Source organism: Halichoerus grypus, chromosome 13 (assembly GCF_964656455.1).
Source record: "Halichoerus grypus chromosome 13, mHalGry1.hap1.1, whole genome shotgun sequence".
Classification (NCBI taxonomy): Eukaryota; Metazoa; Chordata; class Mammalia; order Carnivora; family Phocidae; genus Halichoerus; species Halichoerus grypus.
The window spans coordinates 64,683,295-64,703,691 of NC_135724.1; the positions used below are offsets into that span (position 1 = coordinate 64,683,295).

Here is a 20,397-nt window from a genome sequence, read left to right on the forward strand (position 1 = left end):
AGGGGACTCGCGGAGCAGCTGGGGGTCGCGAGTGATGGGGACCGTCCTCTGCAGCGGTCTGCGAGAGCCGCTTTCCCCGTGGGGCCCCGAGGTGGCACGGACCCGGGCGCGCTCCCGGAAGGCCAAGCAGCCGCGAGCGCATTGCCAAGGTCCTCGCCCTTGCGCGGGGCGGGCCGGCCGGGCCCGGGGCGGGGCTGGCGGCGGGGCTTTAAGAGGGCGCGGGCGGGCCGACGCCGAGCCTGTGAGGGGGACCCTGGCGATGGACACCGCCCGCGACTACGCCGGAGCCCTCCTCAGGCGAGTGCGGCGCGAGCCCGGCTCAGGGCCACGCCAGCGCCCCACGTCCCCCCGCGCCCCGCATCCCCCTGGGCCCCTCGTCCCCTCTGCGCCCCGCGTCTCCTTGCACCTCGTGCACCCCGCATCCCGGAGCGTCCCGCGTCCCCGCGCCACACATACCCCTGTGCCTGGGCACTCTGCGTCCCACCTGCGCCCGGTGTCCCCCCACGCCCTGAGCGTTCTGCATCCCCGTGGGTCTGGCACCTCCGTGAGCCCCTCGTCTCGCCTGCGCCCGGGATCCCCCGGCACCCCCTGCGCCCCGCGACCCGGAGCTGCCCGAGGTCGCGTCCCAGCCTACGCACCCAGCCTCGCCTCTGTGCGCACGCCTTCGGGCAGCCGGGGTGGGCAGAGCCCGAGGCCGCCGCGGGGCTCCTTCCGCTCCTCCAGCTGGCCGCAGGGGCCAGGTGTGGCGCTCCCGAGGTGCGCGGGCATCCGCGGAACAGGTGACAGTGGTGAGGGCGGGAGTGGCTGAATTTCTTCCTGCTGCTGCATCCGCCGGTGCAGATCCTCGAGGGCCCCCGTCCTGGGAAACCCGGGCAACGCCTCCACGGTGCGCGGGGACAGGGCTTCTAGGGTACCTCGGGATCGCGACAGGAGCAGGGGCGCTGGTGGGGACACTGGGCGGCTTTGGGATGGTCCAGGCTTACCCCTAAAGACGAGGGAGGGCTCTGAGCTCCAAGGGGAGGATGGGCTGAGCCGAGAGCACCCCTTGGGCTCTGAATGTGCCCTGACCCCTGCTTGATGAATCCACCAAGGCTTGTAAGGGGGTGTTTGGGGAGAAGGCTCCCCCTCCTCGCCGCATCCGAGAACGCCCTCCCTGCCCAGGGAGGGACCAAGGGCCCGCGGACGCCTGCGGAGTCTATCCCCTCTCCCAGGGCTTTGCCCTCCTCTGGGGGCTTGAAGGCACCGCAGCACTTACCCTCACCCCAACCCGGCTTCCGTTCATCTTCATATTGATGTAGGAAAGAACGATAGGGTTGGAAACTTACGGCCAAGAAAAGAATTCTAGAGAGGTCTTTGATGCAAAAAGGTTTATTAAAGCACAGGGACAGGACCCGTAGGCAGAAAGAGCTGAGGGTCATGAGGAGTGGCCCATTATATACTTTCAAGATGGGAGGGGGTTAGGGATAGTGTAAGCCTCCCAGGATCCTGAGGGGGGCTAGCTATTGTTAGGAAAGGTCATTTATTACTGTTTAGTAGAAACTCAATCATGAGACCCTTCAGATGCATATGGGTGGGTCATATGCTTGGGGCATGATTGATAACATGTATCTTGGGCAGCAGAGCTAAAGGAAGTTTCCAAAGGAATTTTTGTATGTTAAAGTAGACTTACAGAATCCTGGAGGAGGTGGGGGGGTTGGGCTAGGATTGTCTTTTGCCCTTAGCAAAGTATTAACATTGAGGCAGTTGAGTCCCTAGAGGAATGTCACTCTGCCTCTTTCAAGGACTTGTCAATGGGCTGTAGGTAGTAAGGAAATTTAATAATTTCTTTTCTGCTTTTGTTTCCCACATCAATATCTTGACATACCCAATCCTGTCCTTGTTAATAAAATCCAAATATTGCATGGAAGTAATTTTTAAGTATAGATTTATGGAAGGGATAGTGCTTCTTTGAAGATCTTCAAAGTACTTCAAAAAGGATAGAAAAGCCCTTGAGTTCTTTAAAATGCAGGTTTTCAGAGGTGACTGATCCCATTTGTACCAAAAGGCAGAGGGACAGGGTAGGTTGAAAGGGAAGGATGGCAGGGACCGTCACTTTACAAAGCTAGTGTGATCTATAGGGGGCTGAATTTGCTGTGTGCAATACTCAAGGTTAGAAAAATAGCTTCCAAAATGTAAAGGTGGTCTGTCTGAACAGCACGGGCTTTCTCTTTAAAAACAAACAAACAAATCCCCCAAAACCAGAAGTCAAGTAGTAGGAACCAGGGAGGGTGAGAAACAGACTTGTTTCATGCATCTTCAATAACGCATGTAAGCATAAAGGTAAAGCCTTGGGTTTCTTTCCTTTTTTGTTCCTCACCTCCCCCACCCCCCCATACAATCCCGCTCCAGGGGTAACAGCTGTTGACAGTTTGGAGTGCAATTCTCAAATATGCAAACACACCCATTCTGCAACTTCTTGTGAGCCCTAGGGAGGTGGCAGGCTGAGGTTTAAGGACTGGTAAGTAGGCACTAATTCCTAGCTGCGGTTGCCTGGAGCGGGAGATGCCTGCTGACCCTGCCTTTTCACCTACAACAGGCTACCCAGATCCAAAATGCATCGGTGTGAGGTTTCCATTGGGTCAAGTGTGTATGGAGGGGACTTGCTTGGGAAATGTTGGCAAATCAAAACATAAGGGAAGGTCTACTCGACACATTCTTCTGAGCTTGGCAAACTCTAAAAGTGAGTGACCATTTGTTAGGGACACACTATGCAGTTCTTTGAAAAAAAATCTACCTGCTTCCAAAATAAACTGGAAGAAAAACAATGCATACTGCTTGTTGAAAGGAAAACACTTCTCTTCCCTGTCCTTTAGAACCATGTCCAGGCTGAAGACCCACGTGAGCCCAGACAAGGTGATGGCCACGTTTGTTAGTTACAGTCTTCCTACTGTCTCCTCTGTGTTCCTTAATTTAACCTAGATGGCCCTAACTCTGTCTTTCTTTAGTAGATGACTGCCTTTTGCCAAAGAAATAACTTAATCCACATACACATCTTTTATTAAGGTCAGCAATTCTAAAGTCTTAAACCAGTCATTAGTTTGTTAATCGTCTGTGATCCCTCAAGACCATAGTCATGGCGCAAGCAGCCTGAGGTCTCTTAGCAGAGCTCTGGACGTCAAGGATGCCCACAGCGGCGTGTGCTGTCATAGACAAAGCTGCTCAGCCTTTGTGTCTGTCGGTGAGTGAGAGCGTTCACACCGACCTTGAAGTTGTTACAGAGCTGACAGATACTATACTGGGCACAAAATTGCTGCTTTTGTGCTATTTGGTACAGCTTTCCTTTCCTTGAACAAGGATCTCTAGGTTGTATGTAGCTGGCATTTCAGGACACATTTCACCACCTTCTCACTAGTGACATAAACAAGGAATTGCATTTGCTACAAGTAAATCTCCCCGGTTCCTGACCCTCACTCCTTCGTGGGTCTAAACTGTTATTTTATTTATTTAATTTATTTAATTAATTAATTAATTTATTTATTTATTTGACAGAGAGAGAGACAGCGAGAGAGGGAACACAAGCAGGGGGAGTGGGAGAGGGAGAAGCAGGCTTCCCCGCTGAGCAGGGAGCCTGATGTGGGGCTCAATCCCAGGACCCTGGGATCATGACCTGAGCCGAAGGCAGACGCTTAACGACAGAGCCACCCAGGCGTCCCTAAACTGTTATTTTAATAACATCTCAAAATGTCCAAAGACTTCATGGTCATACACTGAGTCCTCTTACTGCATCAAGCATTTCGATAGGTTGGTCAAGGCCCAGACGGGAGCCGGCACGATCCCTGTGGGGCCGTGGGTCCCCATGTGTGTAAGCCCGTAAGGAGGCTCGGGCACTGCTGGGGAGGGGGAAGCATCGCTGAGGCCGATACTCCTCCAGCTGTGGCCACTGAGTTAGACCCCGACACTGTCCCTACCGCTCGCCCAGATCCAGCCAGGCCTGATGTCTGCTTTTCAATCCTGTCTGTCTCTCTGCACTGCTGTATTGGACATCACCACTTCCCTCCCTGATGTCCTCGTTGTCCCCAGGCTTTGGTGGTAGTGCTTGCTTGGTTGACTTGCCTACCCATGTCCGCGCTGACTTACTCTCAGGTGGGTTCCTCCTTTCCACCTAACAAGAAAACGTGGGGCCGCTCAGACACTGAAACATTCATTTCATTCTGGATGTTCCCCGGGGAGTCGCTTACACGGCCTTACAGAGCCACCTCATCACTGCTGACCCCAAAATGTTTCTCTCTGGGGGAGACTTTGCTCCCAGGCCTGCCCTTTTCCTCCTTCTTCCACTTTTGGAAGAAACGTCAGTCCATCGGGTGGCATAAAAACATGCTTTTTTATGCTCGGGGCGGGGGGGAGGCCTAGCTTCGTTTTCCTGGAGTAAAGCTCACATCTGTCCGCAGTCTGTGGCTCCTTGCTTTATTTGCCACACTGTTGTAAGTTGAGCCTCCTCAGTTCCCTCCGGGAAAAATACAAAGATTTCTCTGTTTTCCTCACTTCTGGGAGATATGCCCCTTCCCAGTTTTTAAGAATGTTCTATGAGGTCTGACTTCTCTTTTTGTCTCGATTTCCCCGAAACAATCTGTTTCCTTGAATAACCTGTTTCCTGGTTTTCCTTTTCCTTTTAGTGAGCTGTTTCCTTCCTGCTTCGTAGGCCTGTCTGCACTTTCCCAGGAATTGGAGGGTGACCGACGTGTGATGTATCTAATCCAAGGCTTCTCAGAGCTCCTGTCTCGACTTTGATACATTAAAATATTGAGGGGAGAATAGCAACACATTTTAGGCATTGCGCTGATAGCCAGTGACATAGATTATCCTCTTGGGAGGACCAGGAGTGAGTTGGATCAATATGTTGCTTTGTTCACTTAGCTAGCTAGTTAACCCCGCTGCCCCTTTAGCTGGAGCAAAGTAAATACTCCTATAACAATTGTTAAATAGGTTTAGTGTACATAAAATTTCATTTAACCCCTTTTTATGTTATCCACAAGAGAGTCTCAATTTTATATAATTTGATACATCAAATCACTCATCCTGTTCCTTAAAAGGAATATAAGGATTTAATTTAATGTAACTTATTTAAATTAATTAAATAAATTTAATTTAATTTAATTTTCCGAGGATTTTTTGAGGTGCACTCCATAAGCCTGTTCTCCGACAATGACCCAGTTCCCAGTTAGGAAAAGTAATGGGTAAGAAGAACATGGACTTTTTTTATTGAGGATGGCTATCTTGAGGGCAGCATGGAGAGGGAGGACCAGAGATCACTGCCAGCCCTTATCTTGTCCGAAGTTAAAAGACAATCAGGACTCTGTATAATCACCTATACTATGTAACTGGAGCACTGGTGCTTCCTAAGGCGTGAATGTTGGCATCCAATGAGGAGGTACAAGACCAGAACTAACTAGGTCAAAGCTGTTCGTGCCCACAAGGTGAGCCATTGGCCTCTTGCTCCTGGACCTGATTCCAGGACATGAACTTTGTTCTCCCATTTCTCTGATCTTGTTCTAGCCTGTCTTTTACTCAGTGAATAGACTGTGTGCCAACAGTAGGCTAGGGGTGTGGGGAAGTCAGAAAATGTACAGACAGACCCTGGCCTCGGTGAGTACAGATTCTAGAAGGACTTCTGGTTCATAGCAATGATTTCCTGCTTTGTGAGGAGAAGAGAGGCTTTGCCAGAAAGGGTCCAGGGTTGCCCTGTCCCACAGGAGGGTTTGCACCCTTATAGGGCAGACACCGTGGTGCAAAAGTGGGAGCTGGACTCAAGCCACTGTTCTAGCACTTGCTAACTCTGACCTTATTCATTTCCTAACCTCTTGAGCCTCACTTTTGCTCATCTGACACACATGTCTTGTCAAGTTGTTAAGTAACACACTGATGTGCCCAGTGTCTGGCATTAAGTGGAATTAGTATCTTTCTCTCCTCCTCAGAGGGACTTCCCCCGGGAGTTGTAAGTTTCAGTGGCCATGAGTAGGTTGCCACCAAAGCCCGATCCTAAATGTAAAGCGTAATACGGAAAATCCTCGCTGCGCAGTCCACCAAATCGCTGGAGATGGAACTATGAGTGGGTTCTCTGCAGCGTCAGCTCAGCAGAATGTAGGCATCTTGTTCATCGGGTTGTGTAACTGAGGAACCTGGTGTAACGTCTTATAATCAGGGCAAAAGTTTGGAGGCTGTCTGCTGGCCTCACCGCTGTGTCAGTTTAAGGCTTGGATTCACTTGTTGGGTCTCTGCTCAATCTAATGGGGCACCTGAATCAGAGGTCAGTAACCTGGCACAATCCCCTTGCAGTTGCCTCACTAGGAATAAATAACACATGGATTTTGCCAGCCTAGAAGGGAAAGGAGCTGTCTTTTCCTTCTTAACTGAGTGACCTTGAGAAATCACTCTGAGCCTCAGTTTTCCCATCTGAGAAATGGGGTGATACTTTCCCTGTAAAGTTGTGATGATGATTAGTTAACATGTTAAGAGCAAGCACAAGCTGGCCATAGTGAGGGCTCGGATGTGAGCAGTTAGGACGCGCTGATGTGAAGCTGGCTGAATACTCTTCAGATCAAATCCATGCTAACAATGCAGGCCTGATTCCTAGAACGCCAATTTGTTGCCGGGGCAGAGGGACAAGGTGCTGACACTCGCTATTATGGAAACCTTGCGGAAACTGGCTGATCGTGCTACGAGCATGAACTTAACCTGACAATTTTTGAGAGCTGGTTCATTATTATACTATCGGTTTTTCATATAGAAAATTACTTGTTAGGAGGCACCTGGGTGGCTCAGTCGTTAAGCGTCTGCCTTTAGCTCAGGTCATGTCCTGGGATCGAGCCCTGCATGGGGCTCCCTGCTCAGTGGGAAGCCTGCTTCTCCCTCTCCCACTCCCCCTGCTTGTGTTCCCTCTCTCACTGTGTCTCTCTCTGTCAGATAAATAAATAAAATCTTAAAAAAAAAAAAAGAAAATTACTTGGTAAACCATTGAATTTTCACGATGTCCATTTGTAGAGCTTCAAGTTAGACCACATATTACTTAAAACACATATGCCTAGTGCTAGTCTAGGCATTATGGGAGATACAACAGAGAAGCTTTTGTCCATAAGGAAATTCCAATTTGTTTGGGAAAATAAAGCATAGATAAATATATGACAATGTATGTGTAGGTGTGTATGTATGTGTGTATGTATATGTATAAAATAAAGTACCAAATCCTAGGCGATAGGCATTCACAAAAAGTACAGAAGTCTCTAGAATTTTAGCCTTCATAGGGTTAATCTAGACAAGATTTTACCAGTGTCAGAAAGCAGTGATGTCATCACTTTGTATCTTCTACAAGGTTGCCCTAAAAATAAAGCCCTTTGTTTCATTCTCCTGAATGTCATTGTACAGACTATTTGTTCACATTGTCCACAACTATTTGAGCACCTGAAATCGGTAGGCACTGTTCAGGTGTGGGGAGAGCCAAGCTAGAGGTTCTATCACCTCAGGAGCTGCGGAGATTAAATGAGGTCACGTGTCACTTAGCACAGCACCTGACATGAAACGAGCTACCTGACACGTTGCTAACTTATGTTTATATATTTTTTTTCTTTTACGATTTTATTTATTTATTCAACAGAGAGAGACACAGTGAGAGAGGGAACACAAGCAGGGGGTGTGCGAGAGGGAGAAGCAGGCTCCCTGCTGAGCAGGGAGCCCGATGTGGGGCTCGATCCCAGGACACTGGGACCATGACCCGAGCCGAAGGCAGACGCTTCACGACTGAGCCACCCAGGCGCCCTGTTTATATTCTTTTAAATAATTTCTTTATGGATACATTCCTAAATATAAAACAGCCCCTAGTCCTGGGTGAAAACTACACATTGCTAGACTGGTCTCCAAGGAGACTGAAGCCCTGCCTAGAGCCACGGCAAGGCGCATCTGCTTCTCCTTACGGAGTTAGTTTTAAATAACTCCTTGCATGTTTGTTTAAAAGCATGCGGTAGTATGTCAGAGGTGGCTTTGCATTTCTTTAGTTGCTATCGAAAGCCTCGTATGTTCCCGAATATGCAAACTTGTCTTATTCTTTAGTGTGAGACACCTAGATAACCTTTCTGAGGCCAAGAACCGGTGCTTGGGTCATAATCCCAGCTCTGGCTCCTACCAGCTGTGGGGCAGCTCTCTGGCCTGATTGCCCTCCTCTGTAAATTGAGAAAATCAAGACTATATCACAGTTTTCTGAGGATTGAGTCAATATTTACAAAGCAAATGTTGGGGCCCTGGCTGGCTCAGTCGGTGGAGCCTGCAACTCTTGATCTCGGGGTTGTCGGTTCGGGTCCCACGTTGGGTGTAGAGATTACTTAAAAATAAAATCTTTAAAAACAAAAGTGTTTGTTAAATAACTACTAAAGCTGTAAGGTTCTCATTTATCCCCATTATATATATGTGTGTGTATTTGGACTATAGATACACATTTGTACGTGTGTGTGTGTGTGTGTGTGCAGTATTTGCAGGTAACTAAAATTTGATAATCAAGGGTTGGAGATTATTTTCCTCAGAAAATTGTCTTGATTTGGTTTTGTTAGTTATTTTCCTTCTCCATGGTAGTTTTTCTAATAGTGAAATTTTGAATTAATTCTTTCTTAAATGTGGAACTTACTCCAAAGTGTCATGTAACGTATGACCCAAAGTTCTTTTCCTTCTTGTTATTCCAACCACAATTATTATAGTGTTCTGTTGTTCATCGTTTATTCTAAGTTAATTTCTAAAAATTAGTTTATTGCTCTAGTGACCAATATCTGGCTTTTCGATTCCTGGCTTAGTCTTACTGTACAATATGTAACTTTTGTGCACGTGTACCTAATTCTTTAACTCTGCTTGGCCACTTCATAGCCTCTGGGAATCTTCTTCTTTTCTTTTCTCTTTTTTTTTTAAGATTTTTTTCATCTGTAAAAGCCATGTTTGCAGCATAGAATTCTTATTTCTTGTTTGAGTTCGATACCCTTACCATTTCTTTCTCATGTAGTTACTACAAGGACTTTGAATGTTCCAGTAAAATAGGTGTAATAATATAATGGTTGTGTTTTTTAATTATATATATATATATATATATAACTTGTTTGTTTTTTGGATGTCAGGATATATGTGTATATATATAAAATTTTCAATAATCCCCAACTATTGATTTTCTTTCTTTCAGATGCAAATATTAAAATTGTTTTAATTTTGTGTACTTCAAACCTCTCTGTAAAGACTCTTTTTTGAAGATAACATCCAAGATATTTTTACTTTTCCATTTCCAGGCCCCTGACGTTTATGGGATCACAGACCAAGAGAGTCCTACTAACTCCCCTCATGCACTCGGCTCGCCCGTTCCGGGTCTCCAGCCATGACAGAAGCAGCCGGCGAGGGGTGATGGCCAGCAGTCTGAAGGAGCTCCTCAGCAAGGTGCCAGGAGCCACAGCGCCTCCCCACCACTCGCAGTAGGGCCCCTGATCACACACGGGGCTCTGGTCTTGGGTCCTAACCCAGTGCAGAGACAGAAATGTCACTGTCATGGCCTCAGAGACTCTAAGGGGAGAAGAAAAAAATGAAAGGGAACATTATTGCTTCTCTGTACCATAAAAGATTTAGCTGCAGAAACAAAGGCTTTAAAAACAGTCATCAACTGATAATGTAGCCTTTCTTCTTTGACAAGGGAGAATACAGGGAAGCAGCAGGCTTTGGAAATCTGTTTTCGGTTATAAAGCCCAGGGAAGAATAGTCCTTAATCGAAAACAGTGTCCTAGATCACCAAATAAGGAAGAATCACAGACTCTCTGGAGCCTGTGGAGTTGGGTCAGGGAGACATAACCCAGACGAAGACACCCATGGAAATAAGTGAGCATCCCACGTGTAGACGCTGTAGCAGGAGAGATGTTCAGATACGTGACGTGAGACTAAGGCTCTTTATCGTGTTGCTGCGTTATTCATTTTATTTGTCAAAATAAGTAATTTTAGAAACTGTAGCTATTACCCAGTGTCTTCATTTGTCTCATGTCATTGAAATCTCTGAAGAAGATAGATCCATTAAAAAATCTGCACTTCTCTTTTTCCAGGCAAAGACTAAGTCATAGACACCAGTGAAGGTAGATCTTTACCACTAAAATTTTAGCAAGATCAGACAGTATTTCTGAAACTATAACTTAATCAGTGGCTTTGAGTGGTCAAAATGGAATCTCCTGCTTTCTTCCATGTCTCCAATGCGTTGCCGATCTAGACGCTGGAAGCCTTAGTTATCACCAGTGGACTAGTCAGTTTGGTGCTGGAAGAAGACGGAACCGTGGTGGATACGGAAGAGTTCTTTCAGACCTTAGAAGACAACACACATTTCATGATCTTGGAGAAAGGGCAGAAGTGGACACCGGTAAGCAAAAACACTTTTTTTTTAAACAGGAGTTTATTATTTATTTATTTATTTATTTATTCATTTATTTATTCATTTGACAGAGAGAGAAACAGCAGGAGAGGGAACACAAGCAGGGGGAGTGGGAGAGGGAGAAGCAGGCTTAGCCGACTTTTTACGCACAAAAGTGCATTCCCTAGTTTGGTGTTGTCTTGCCCTCTTTCTAAATACATACCTTGTGTTCACCTAATAACTGGATCTGCTACCCTCAACAGGTTGCTTTAAAGTATTCCTAGGAAACTTAGCATCTTAATGAGCCTGGGCTATATGATTTAAAGTAAATAATTATTTTTTTTATTTAAATTCAATTAATTAACATGTAGTGTATTATTAGTTTCAGAGGTAGAGGTCAGTGATTCATTAGTCTTATATAACACCCAGTGCTGATTACATCAGGTGCCCCCCCCCTTAATGTCCATCACCCAGTTACTCCATCCCCCCACCCCCCTCCCCTCCAGCAACCCTCAGTTTGTTTCCTATGATTAAGAGTCTCTTATGATTTGTCTCCCTCACTGATTTCATCTTGTTTTATTTTTCCCTCCCTTCCCCTATGACCCTCTGTTTTGTTTCTTAAATTCCACATATGAGTGAGATCATATGATAATTGTCTTTCTCTGACTGACTTATTTTGCTTAGCATAATACCCTCTAGTTCCATCCAGGTGGTTGCAAATGGCAAGATTTCGTCTTTTTGATGGCTGAGTAATATTCCATTGTATATATGGACCACATCTTCTTTATCCATTTGTCTGTTGAAGGGCATCTGGGTTCTTTCTACAGTTTGGCTATTGCGGACATTGCTGCTATAAACATTGGGGTGCATGTGGCCCTTCTTTTTACTACATCTGTATCTTTGGGGTAAATGCCCAGCAGTGCAATTGCTGGGTTGTAGGGTGGCTCTATTTTCAACTTTTTGAGGAACCTCCATATTTTTTTCCAGAGTGGCTGCACCAGCTTTAAAGCAAATAATTCTGAGGAACAGGTTTAGGCCAGTAAGGAGCTACAGGTCCTGTTCAAGTGCGCAGATGTGACCTGGTGACCGTTCCCAGTCTCTGTCCTGAGGAGGCCAGCAAGCTAACATAGCCAGTGAAGTTAAGGAGGGGTGTGTGTGTGTGTGTGTGTGTGTGTGTGAATGTACAGTGATTTAGAAAGGTAAAGAAGTTGAATAAAGGTTTCTATATCCAGGAAAACTACAGATTATATATATCTTGGATCCCACTATAAAACACTTAAAAGTGTAAAGCAAAATATTAAAACATATCTTATATGCTTACTGATCTTCAAGAAGGGAAAATCCTCAGAGGCCAAAACTCTTATGGGAGCCAGAATCGAGAGAAGCAGCTTACCTGTGAGCATCTCACCTGTGGCCATCCACTCACCTCAGTGACTAAGGGCTGCAGTTTTGACAGGGGCTGACAGGACAGGAGACAAAATCTTGGGCTGACACAAGGTAAGGGGCCAGATTAGAGATGCCCACATAAAGCAGAGAATCTTAAAGTTCTCTCCTAAGAATCTATAGACTCAAGCTGCCCGCATGAGGTTTTAAGGACTCTTGATTCCAAAAAACATTCAAGCTGAGAGTTTAGTTTCCCAAGCCCTGGGGAGGGAAGCATCGATGGAAGGAGTTTATCCATTGAGTTCTCTTTGCTCAACTGGTCCCTCCATCCAGCCCCAGTGAGGTGGGGTTGATTGTGTCCCCATGTAACCAGTAGGAGCAAATAGGCTCAGAATGAGCATTGATCCAGGCATCAGAGAGTTTCCATTAAGTTCCAACAAATGTGAGTTCACAGTCAGATCAATGTAAGGACTTAAGGCACTGTATGTGAGAGTAAGCAGAAATAATGAAGTCAGACCTCCAAAGACCTCAGATGTTGGAATCATCAGATAGAGAGTATAAAATAAGTGTATTTAAAATGCCCAAAGAGGGGCACCTGGGTGCCTCAGTCATTGGGCGTCTGCCTTCGGCTCGGGTCATGATCCCGGGGTCCTGGGATCGAGCCCCATATCAGGCTCCCTGCTCGGCGGAAAGCCTGCTTCTTCCTCTCCCACTCCCCCTGCTTGTGTTCCCTCTCTCGCGTTCTCTCTCTCTGTCAGATAAATAAAATAAAATCTTTAAAAATAAATAAATAAATAAAATGCCCAGAGAGGGGCACCTGAGTGGCTCAGTTGGTTAAGCGACTGCCTTCGGCTCAGGTCATGATCTCAGAGTCCTGGGATCGAGCCCCGCATTGGGCTCCCTGCTCGGCGGGAAGCCTGCTTCTCCCTCTCCCACTCCCTCTGCTTGTGTTCCCTCTCTCATGGTGTCTCTCTCAGTCAAATAAATAAATAAAATCTTAAAAAAATAATAAAATAAAATAAAATGCCCAAAGAAATATAAAAGGTAATCAAAAGTAAGACGGGACAAGAGGTAATCAGAAAGGACTCGGTAGTCTTGAAAGAATCAAATAGAATTTCTGGAAATTAAAGTAAATGGAGACAGGCAGCACTGAAGATACGTCTCAAGAAGGTTCCATGATGTAGCACAAGAAGGTAGAAGTGGAAAGCATGACAGAAGTTGGAGACATGACTGAGAAGGTCTCATGTATGTTTGACATCCTTAGGGTGTTTTTTTTTTTTTTTAACAAGACAATGCATAAATCATTTTTAAATGATAAATTTCATTAAGAATTTTGTTCACCAAAAGATACTATAAAGTATGTAAACCAGTAAGCCACAAGTGGGCAGAAGGTGTTTTCAACATAATCCAACAAAGGATTAGTATTTGATAAATTTAGGAATATCACAGAAATCAGTTATGGATACAATGGACAATCTGATAGAAAAATGGGCAAAAAACAGGGACAGGTATCTGCAGAATGGACAGTAAAATATAGGAAAAAATCTTCAACCTCACTGGTGATTAGGAAAACACAGGACCACAATAAGATACTCTTTTACATCATTAGATTTAGTATTATTAGGCTTTCCATTTTTTTAAAGATATGGAGCAATGAACTCTCTACACTCCCACCAGCAGCTGTTTAAAACGGTGTGCCTTTATCCCATAGCATTGAAGCACCACCTACAACCCGGCCAGTCTTCTCCTAGACATATGCCCGGCACGCAGATACCCAGCCATGAGCTTCTATATCCATACACATAAAGAAACACTCCAGTGTCTCTTGCTTGAATGGAACACTCTTCAGCTGTGAAAATGCACCAAGTACGGCTATAGGTATCTCTGTGGATAAATCTCGTCAACTCTGTTGAGTGAAAATATCAGAATAATCCAGTAAGCAGGTGATCTTCAAATTTTTTACCTCAGTACGCCTTTACACTCTTAAAAATGAGTGATGACCCCAAATAGCTTTTGTTTATGTGGATTTCAATAGAATCTATAGATATCCATCAAGCAGAGGTTCTCAACTGGGGCCAGTCTTACCCCTTGAGAGGCATTTGGCAGTATCCGAAGACATTTCTAGTGGCCACAACTGGGGTGGAAGGGCTACTGCTGGATTGGAAGAGCATAGGGTGAATTAGACAAACCTTTTAAAAGGCAATCTTGAGCTGGACTACTTTTTGTTTGAGAAAGATGTTGTGGGCAGAATAACGGCCTCCCAAAGATGCCCACATCCTAACCCCTGGAGTCCATGAAGGTGTTCCTGTACTTGGCCAGTGGACCTAGCGGGTGTGGTTAAGTTAAGGATCTTGAGCTGGGGAGATGGGCCTGGATAACCTGGGGACCTGTGCCATCCCAGGGTCCTTACAGAGGGACAGGAGGGTCAGAGTGAGGGCCAGAAGCAGGGAAAGAGGAGGGGAGATGTGAGGAGCCAACGAATGAGAGCACCTCCAGAAGCTGGGGAAGGCGAGGGGGCCCCGTCTCCCCCGGCAGCCTCCAGAAGGAACATCTCTGCTGGCTCGCTGTGGCCTGCCAACCTCCAGATTGTTATGGTCTAAGTCTCTGTTGTTTCAAGCCACTGAGTTTGCGGTAATTTGTTACAAGAGCAACAGGAAACTAGCTCAGAAGGGAAGGGCAGTTTGTGTTTGTTTTTATAGCAGACACTGAGCTCGTGGGCCCTCAGCGCGGGTGGGCGCCGGGAGGCTGAGCCAGAGCGGGGGCGCTGAGAGGCCTTGGGCACAAATAATCCTGTGGGCTGGTGTGTTCAAGGGGGCGGGAGGCCTCGCAGCCCCCTAACGGCCTGCTTGACCAGCGACTTGGGGTCGGTGTCTTCTCTTGACTTAGGCCTTTCAACCGTCTTCCCTCCAGTGGAAATGGGCACCTCCGAGCTGATGATAAGGGGTAGGATCTGTCCTACCCCCTGTAGGTGTGTGGTTTTTGTTTGTTTTTTAATCAGTGAGGCCAGTTGTATTTAACTCCAACGAGAACGGCCCGCCAAGAAGTAGCCGCCAGGGGTCGCCCGTCTGCAGTCTGAGTGCTGGGAGGCCTGGGAGGCCTGGGAGGGCGCCGTAGGACCAGGCCGTGTGGTGAGCATTTCTCCTTCCTTGGCCGGCAGGTCGGAGAAACCCATGTCACCACGGAGCTTGTGAGGGCTTGATTTTGATTTAAGACCCAATCTTAAGGATGACTTTTAGGGGGAATAAGATACAAACTTCCATACGTCAGAAAGGAACATGAGTCAGTGAGAAAGAACAGTGGCCGGATTTTAGGTAAAACCCTCCTTTTCATTCTGTAATCTTCTTTTTATTTTTTTTTTTAAGATTTTATTTATTTATTTGACAGAGAGAGAGACAGCGAGAGAGGGAACACAAGCAGGGGGAGTGGAGAGGGAGAAGCAGGCTTCCCGCGGAGCAGGGAGCCCGATGTGGGGCTCGATCCCAGGACCCTGGGATCATGACCTGAGCTGGAGCCAGACACTTAACGACTGAGCCACCTAGGCGCCCCCTGTAATCTTCTTTTTAAAAAAGATTTTATTTATTTATTTGACAGAGAGAGAGACACAGCGAGAGAGGGAACACAAGCAGGGGGAGTGGAGAGGGAGAAGCAGGCTTCCCGCAGAGCAGGGAGCCTATGCGGGGCTCGATCCCAGGACCCTGGGATCCTGACCTGAGCTGGAGGCAGACGCTTAACGACTGAGCCACCCAGGCGCCCCCTGTAATCTTCTTTTTAAAAAAGATTTTATTTATTTATTTGACAGAGAGAGAGACACAGCAAGAGAGGGAACACAAGCAGGGGGAGTGGGAGAGGGAGAAGCAGGCTTCCCGCGGAGCAGGGAGCCCGATGTGTGACTCGATCCCAGGACCCCGGGATCCCAACCTGAGCCGAAGACAGACGCTTAATGACTGAGCCACCCAGATGCCCCTCATACTATAATCTTAATTTTTAAAAAAGAATGTTTCCTAGGAGTGCCTAGGTGGCTCAATCAGTTAAGTGTCCCACTCTTGATCCCAGCTCAGGTCTTGATCTCAGGGTCATGAGTTCAAGCCCCTGTTGGGCTCCACTCGACTTAAGAAGTAAAAATAATAGGGCCGCCTGGGTGGCTCTGTCATTAAGCGTCTGCCTTCGGCTTAGGTCATGATCCCGGGGTCCTGGGATCGAGACCCGCATCGGGCTCCCTGCTCAGAGGGAAGCTTGCTTCTCCCTCTCCCACTCCCCCTGCTTGTGTTCCCTCTCTCGCTGTGTCTCTCTCTGTCAAATAAATAAATAAAATCTTTAAAAAAAAAAAAGTAATAATAATAATGTTTCCTAAATGCTGGACGGTTAATACCCCCTAAAGAGGCAGCAGGACCTCTTGTGCATTAAACAACAGGCTACCACCAGAATCTCTTGTTGCATATGTCCTGTGTGGGAGGAGAGGAGTGTGGCTCCAGCAAGAAGGGTCTGGGTACTTTTAGGGGAATTTATGTTTTACCTTCACATAGTCATTGTTGTCATTGGTGAATTGAACAGTTCTAGCCTCAACTACTCCCAACCCCAAGGGTTCCTGAGACGGAGTACCTTTGAATCCTGAATACTGCAAGGTCCGTGTGTGGAGCCAGCCCTTGGGAGAGTCACCCCTGGCACAGCTTGGTTCCCTTCTTGCTTTTTGCAAAACGTTCTGTGGGGAAGACGTTCTCGTGCTCTTTGTAAACCTAACGACTGACAGAGGTCTCTGGCTTTCTCCCCTGACCTGAAGGGTCTACTGATATTTCAGAAGGACCTACATGGCATTGGTAACCAAACAGCTTTCCATGTCCCCAGGAGGTCTGCGTTCATCCAGGGCGGTGACTAGAAAACAGAGGCAGCACCCTGGCCCTTGCTTTAGCCACTTGATTCTGAAGCTTCCTGCCTGGCAGCCTCTTGTAAAATGGAAATAGCTGCCCACTCCTCTTTAAGCAGACCGAGCTATACTCATGAGATCGTCCACGTCAGTCAAGTCACCACGGGTGGCCCTAAGTGACTGGGCTGGATGTGCTCAGGACCTCATGCCAATAGCACAGCCATCCTACAGTCCGGGCCCCGGAGCCAAACTGCACTCATCCCAAGTCACGAAACTGGAAGTAGCTTAGGGAAGGCTAGTTTCTTGTGGTTTGGACACGGTAGCAATAGGAGCATATTGATCTGCTGAAAACAGGCCTCAAGTAAACAGCAGCTCAGTCACTAACAGGTTTTAAATGAGCACAGTCAAAACTAACAAAAACCTAGAATTATGGGATTTGCATGTCACAGCTGGAGAGGCTCCTAAAGTCTCTCCCTCCCTTCCTGGTTCTAGGGTGGCAACTACATCTCAGCTCTCCAGCAGCCAAAGAAGGCGGGAATAGCAAGAGTCACCTTCGACTTGTACAAGCTGAACCCCAAGGACGTCATTGGTTGCCTCAACGTGAAGGCCACCATGTATGAGATGTACTCGGTGTCCTACGACATCCGGTGTACGGGAGTCAAGGCCCTGCTGAGGTAACCCTTCGGGGGTCGGCTGGGGGTCTGGGAGCTGCGTGGGCGCTGCCCGGGTGGCCCGTCCCCCGCTTGCTGCCCTGCCCTGTCCTGACCGGCGGCTGCCGACCTTCACTAGTTCCTGTTGTCCTCTGGGCGTTTATGCCACAGACTTAATCAGAAAACAGAAAGTCTTGAGCCAAAATATTTTTTTTCCTCCAGAGACCATTAAATACTACATGGAAACAGAAACTAAATAATAAATAGAGAGCAGAACCAAATTTCTTTTAAAAATGAGGGCTGTGCATTTGAAAGCCTTTATTCTAAGCAATGAATGACAGCTACGAGGGAGCCGTGGCAATTCTGCCCTGCTTTGCCCAGAGTGGCCACCCAGACCTGGGTGACGACTGTTCCACGTCTTCTGTATTATTGCCGGCCTGAAGCTCCAGCCAGGGGGCACTGGAATGTTCCTTTTCCACACACTGCCAGGGCACCAGTACCCCACAGGCTGGGGCCAGGCTGACTGCACGGCCCCCGGGGGAGCCTGTGCAAGACAGATCCCCAGTCCGTACCCCGGCTCTATTTGAACACATTCTGTGTATCCCCCAGGAACACTCGGTTGTGACCAGGCTGGACAGCCCGCCCCCCACCCCCAGGCCTGAGCCCTGCATGAGAGGGCCCCCTGCAGTCCCTCCCAGGCTTGCCTCTGAGCAGCCGGCTGTGGGACTTTTAACACGCTGCTTAACCTCTCTGAGCCTCAGCTCCATCATCTTTAAAATGACAAGGATGCTTCCAAGTTCTTTATGATTGCCTGGGCTCTAAACACACCTACTTCTGTCCTCTAGTAAAGACGATTGATCCTCTAGTACCTAATTCCTGTGGAGGGATGGATGGAGAAGGAGAGACCGACAGCAGAGAAGGTCTTTGAAGCCAGTCTAAAAACGTTTCGAGCTGACAAACCGGTGCTCCCTGCACAGCCCCTCCGGGCAGGGGCCCCTGCTTCTCGGAGGGCCCTGGCTCCTTCTCGCCACTGGCCCCGTAGGGACCACTCTGGTCATCCCTGAGGCCAAGTGCAGGGCAGGAAATGCTCTGGAAATGAGATTGGTCTCCTCTGAGGGGGCCGCGGGCCCGGGCACAGAGTTGGCTCCCGCAGTGCTTCTGGGTGGCCTCTGTTTCCCACTCAGACCCATTAATGGCCAACTCGTAGACAGCTGTCACTGTCCCCGTGTTGAAATCTTGACTCCTAGGAGAGCTTCCTCCTTTGGCTGAGATGGGAGAAAAGAGCTTGATTGCTTGATTTTCCTAAAGTGAGACAGGAGAGTTATACCAACTTAGAAAAATATAATGAAGAAAGTAAACCTCATCCAAAATCCTGCCTCAGCAAAATCTTTCTTGAGAGGCAAATTTGGCCTTCTTGTCCCTAATTCTTACCATCTGAGATCTGATGGCCCCACAAGCAGCCACAGAAGTCATCCAGGCCCCCACATCGAAAGCATCGCGCCAGGGTCCTGTCATGGGACCCCGGGGGCAGGGGGCTCTCCAGAGCGGCGTGGCTGACCCCCAGGCCTTGTGAAGTGACAAAACTTTCAAAACTGGAATGAAATCCTTTTGCTTCGGACTCGGTAGAGAGTAAGAATTTGAGTTAAAGCCCCCTTTTTAGTCTGAAATAACGGGAATGCCAGGCTTTGCCCCAGGGCTTAGATGCCAGAACAGGGCCCAGTTGGGATGTCCCAGCCACCCTAAGCCACCTGGGTCACAGGGCCACTCTCCTTCAGCCTGGCCTCTCCTTTCACACCCGACTAGGCTGATTTTAATAACAGGCCCCACACACCTGAGGTGGCCAGAGTAAGCAAGCTGCCAAGGACAGGACACACTGTGCGCCTTCTCCGTGCTTCCTGACCACTGTACAACCGGCCACGTTTGGGAGTGGCCGGAGGAAAGGTGGCCCCAGGCGTCCTGTGTCAGCATCTGCACATCAGCCAGTCCTGGCGGGCTCGGGGGGGACGGGTTCCCTACGGCATCACGTGTGAGCCGTGCCTCCTCTGCGTGCAGGTTTGGGGGTGGTGAGGAATTGCTGCGGGTCTGCCCCTGGCCGACCCAGAACGCCCAGCCTGACGTGCACCTTTGTCCCCCTTGTTGCAGGAGTCTGCTGCGCTTCCTGTCCCACGCCGCCCAGGTGACGGGACAGTTGCTCATCTACACCGGCTCGTACATGCTCCAACTGCTGGGTGACGCAGAAGAGCAGGCTCCTCGCAGGTCACCCTCCAGAGGGGGGGTCATGTGCGGATAAGGAGGCAAGCTGCAGGGACCCGGGCGGCTCTTGACCCAAACATTCCCTCTTGAATGATGATTTTAAAGATGCTTATGTTCTAAACCACATGCATTTGTACACTGCGGGTCACCTGGGCTCGGGGGTGGCACCCAGGGGAAGGAGAAGGAGTTGACGGCCATGAGATGGGGCTGCACAGCAGGATGCCCCGGAGGGAGGAGAAGTGTAGGGGCCTCTGATGGGGGAGGGGAGGTGGCTCCGGAGCAACACAAACATGCTTTAGGCCTTTCAGCTCCTCACCTCCTGCAATAAACGAATCACCAGAGCTACTTTTCATGTGGGTAGATCTTCCTCGCGTCTCTTTTGTGTTCCAAACAAACAAAACTTCTATATATAAGCAAAACTCAGCCAGAAGTGCTCTGCTAACAGATATGATCACTTTTGAGTCTTTGTTAAACTAATGGACCCAGGACCCTGGGATCATGACCTGAGCCGAAGGCAGACACTTAACCGACTGAGCCGCCCAGGCGTCCCTGTGTTTTTGTTTTTTTCTTTTTTTTTTTTTTTTAATGTAGGTCCTGAATGAGCCCAAAGGGACCCAAAAGCTTAAGAACCTGAAGTTCTGGAGGTCTTCAACCAATGCTTATAGCTTAAGCACACACACACACACACAAACCCAGACTTGATGATGCATGGCACTAGTGGACCATGTCTTCGGTTCCTAGTGTCACCAGGGTTATCAGGTGGGACCCCTGGTTGCGAGTGGCAGGACACTGACCCAGGCCACCGTGAGCCGAGAGGGGCAGCTCTAGCTGCAGGCACGGCCGGGTACAGGCCCTCCAGGGAGGTG

General features: G+C 48.2%; 1 protein-coding gene and 2 long non-coding RNA genes across 5 annotated transcripts in view; 2 read left to right on the forward strand and 1 right to left on the reverse strand.

Moving 5' to 3' along the window:
- LOC118554309 (uncharacterized) overlaps positions 1-1,081 on the reverse strand; it is a 30,212-nt gene extending 29,131 nt beyond the window's left edge. For all 3 annotated transcript variants that reach the window (XR_013443405.1, XR_013443404.1, XR_013443406.1), the window contains exon 1: positions 639-1,081. This is a non-coding gene — a long non-coding RNA (uncharacterized LOC118554309). The remainder of the gene's footprint in view (positions 1-638) is intronic.
- CIDEA (cell death inducing DFFA like effector a) lies at positions 181-19,891 on the forward strand. Its single transcript, XM_036121715.1, has 5 exons — positions 181-297; positions 9,291-9,435; positions 10,247-10,393; positions 17,121-17,302; positions 19,421-19,891. The coding sequence occupies exons 1-5, from the start codon at positions 260-262 to the stop codon at positions 19,566-19,568; spliced, it is 660 nt and encodes a 219-aa protein (XP_035977608.1). The 5' UTR covers positions 181-259; the 3' UTR covers positions 19,569-19,891.
- Positions 1,700-7,385, forward strand: LOC144379898 (uncharacterized). The gene is made up of 3 exons (XR_013443403.1): positions 1,700-2,497; positions 2,576-2,719; positions 2,853-7,385. It is a non-coding gene; the product is annotated as an uncharacterized LOC144379898 (long non-coding RNA).
- Positions 19,892-20,397: the final 506 nt, after the last annotated feature.

Excerpts from the sequence above, each read along its gene's own strand:
- CIDEA (XM_036121715.1), top strand. The coding sequence starts at position 260 with ATGGACACCGCCCGCGACTACGCCGGAGCCCTCCTCAG. Across the intron at positions 9,436-10,246 it reads TGAAGGAGCTCCTCAGCAAG|ACGCTGGAAGCCTTAGTTAT; the intron begins GTGCCAGGAGCC and ends TTGCCGATCTAG. Across the intron at positions 10,394-17,120 it reads AAGGGCAGAAGTGGACACCG|GGTGGCAACTACATCTCAGC; the intron begins GTAAGCAAAAAC and ends TCCTGGTTCTAG.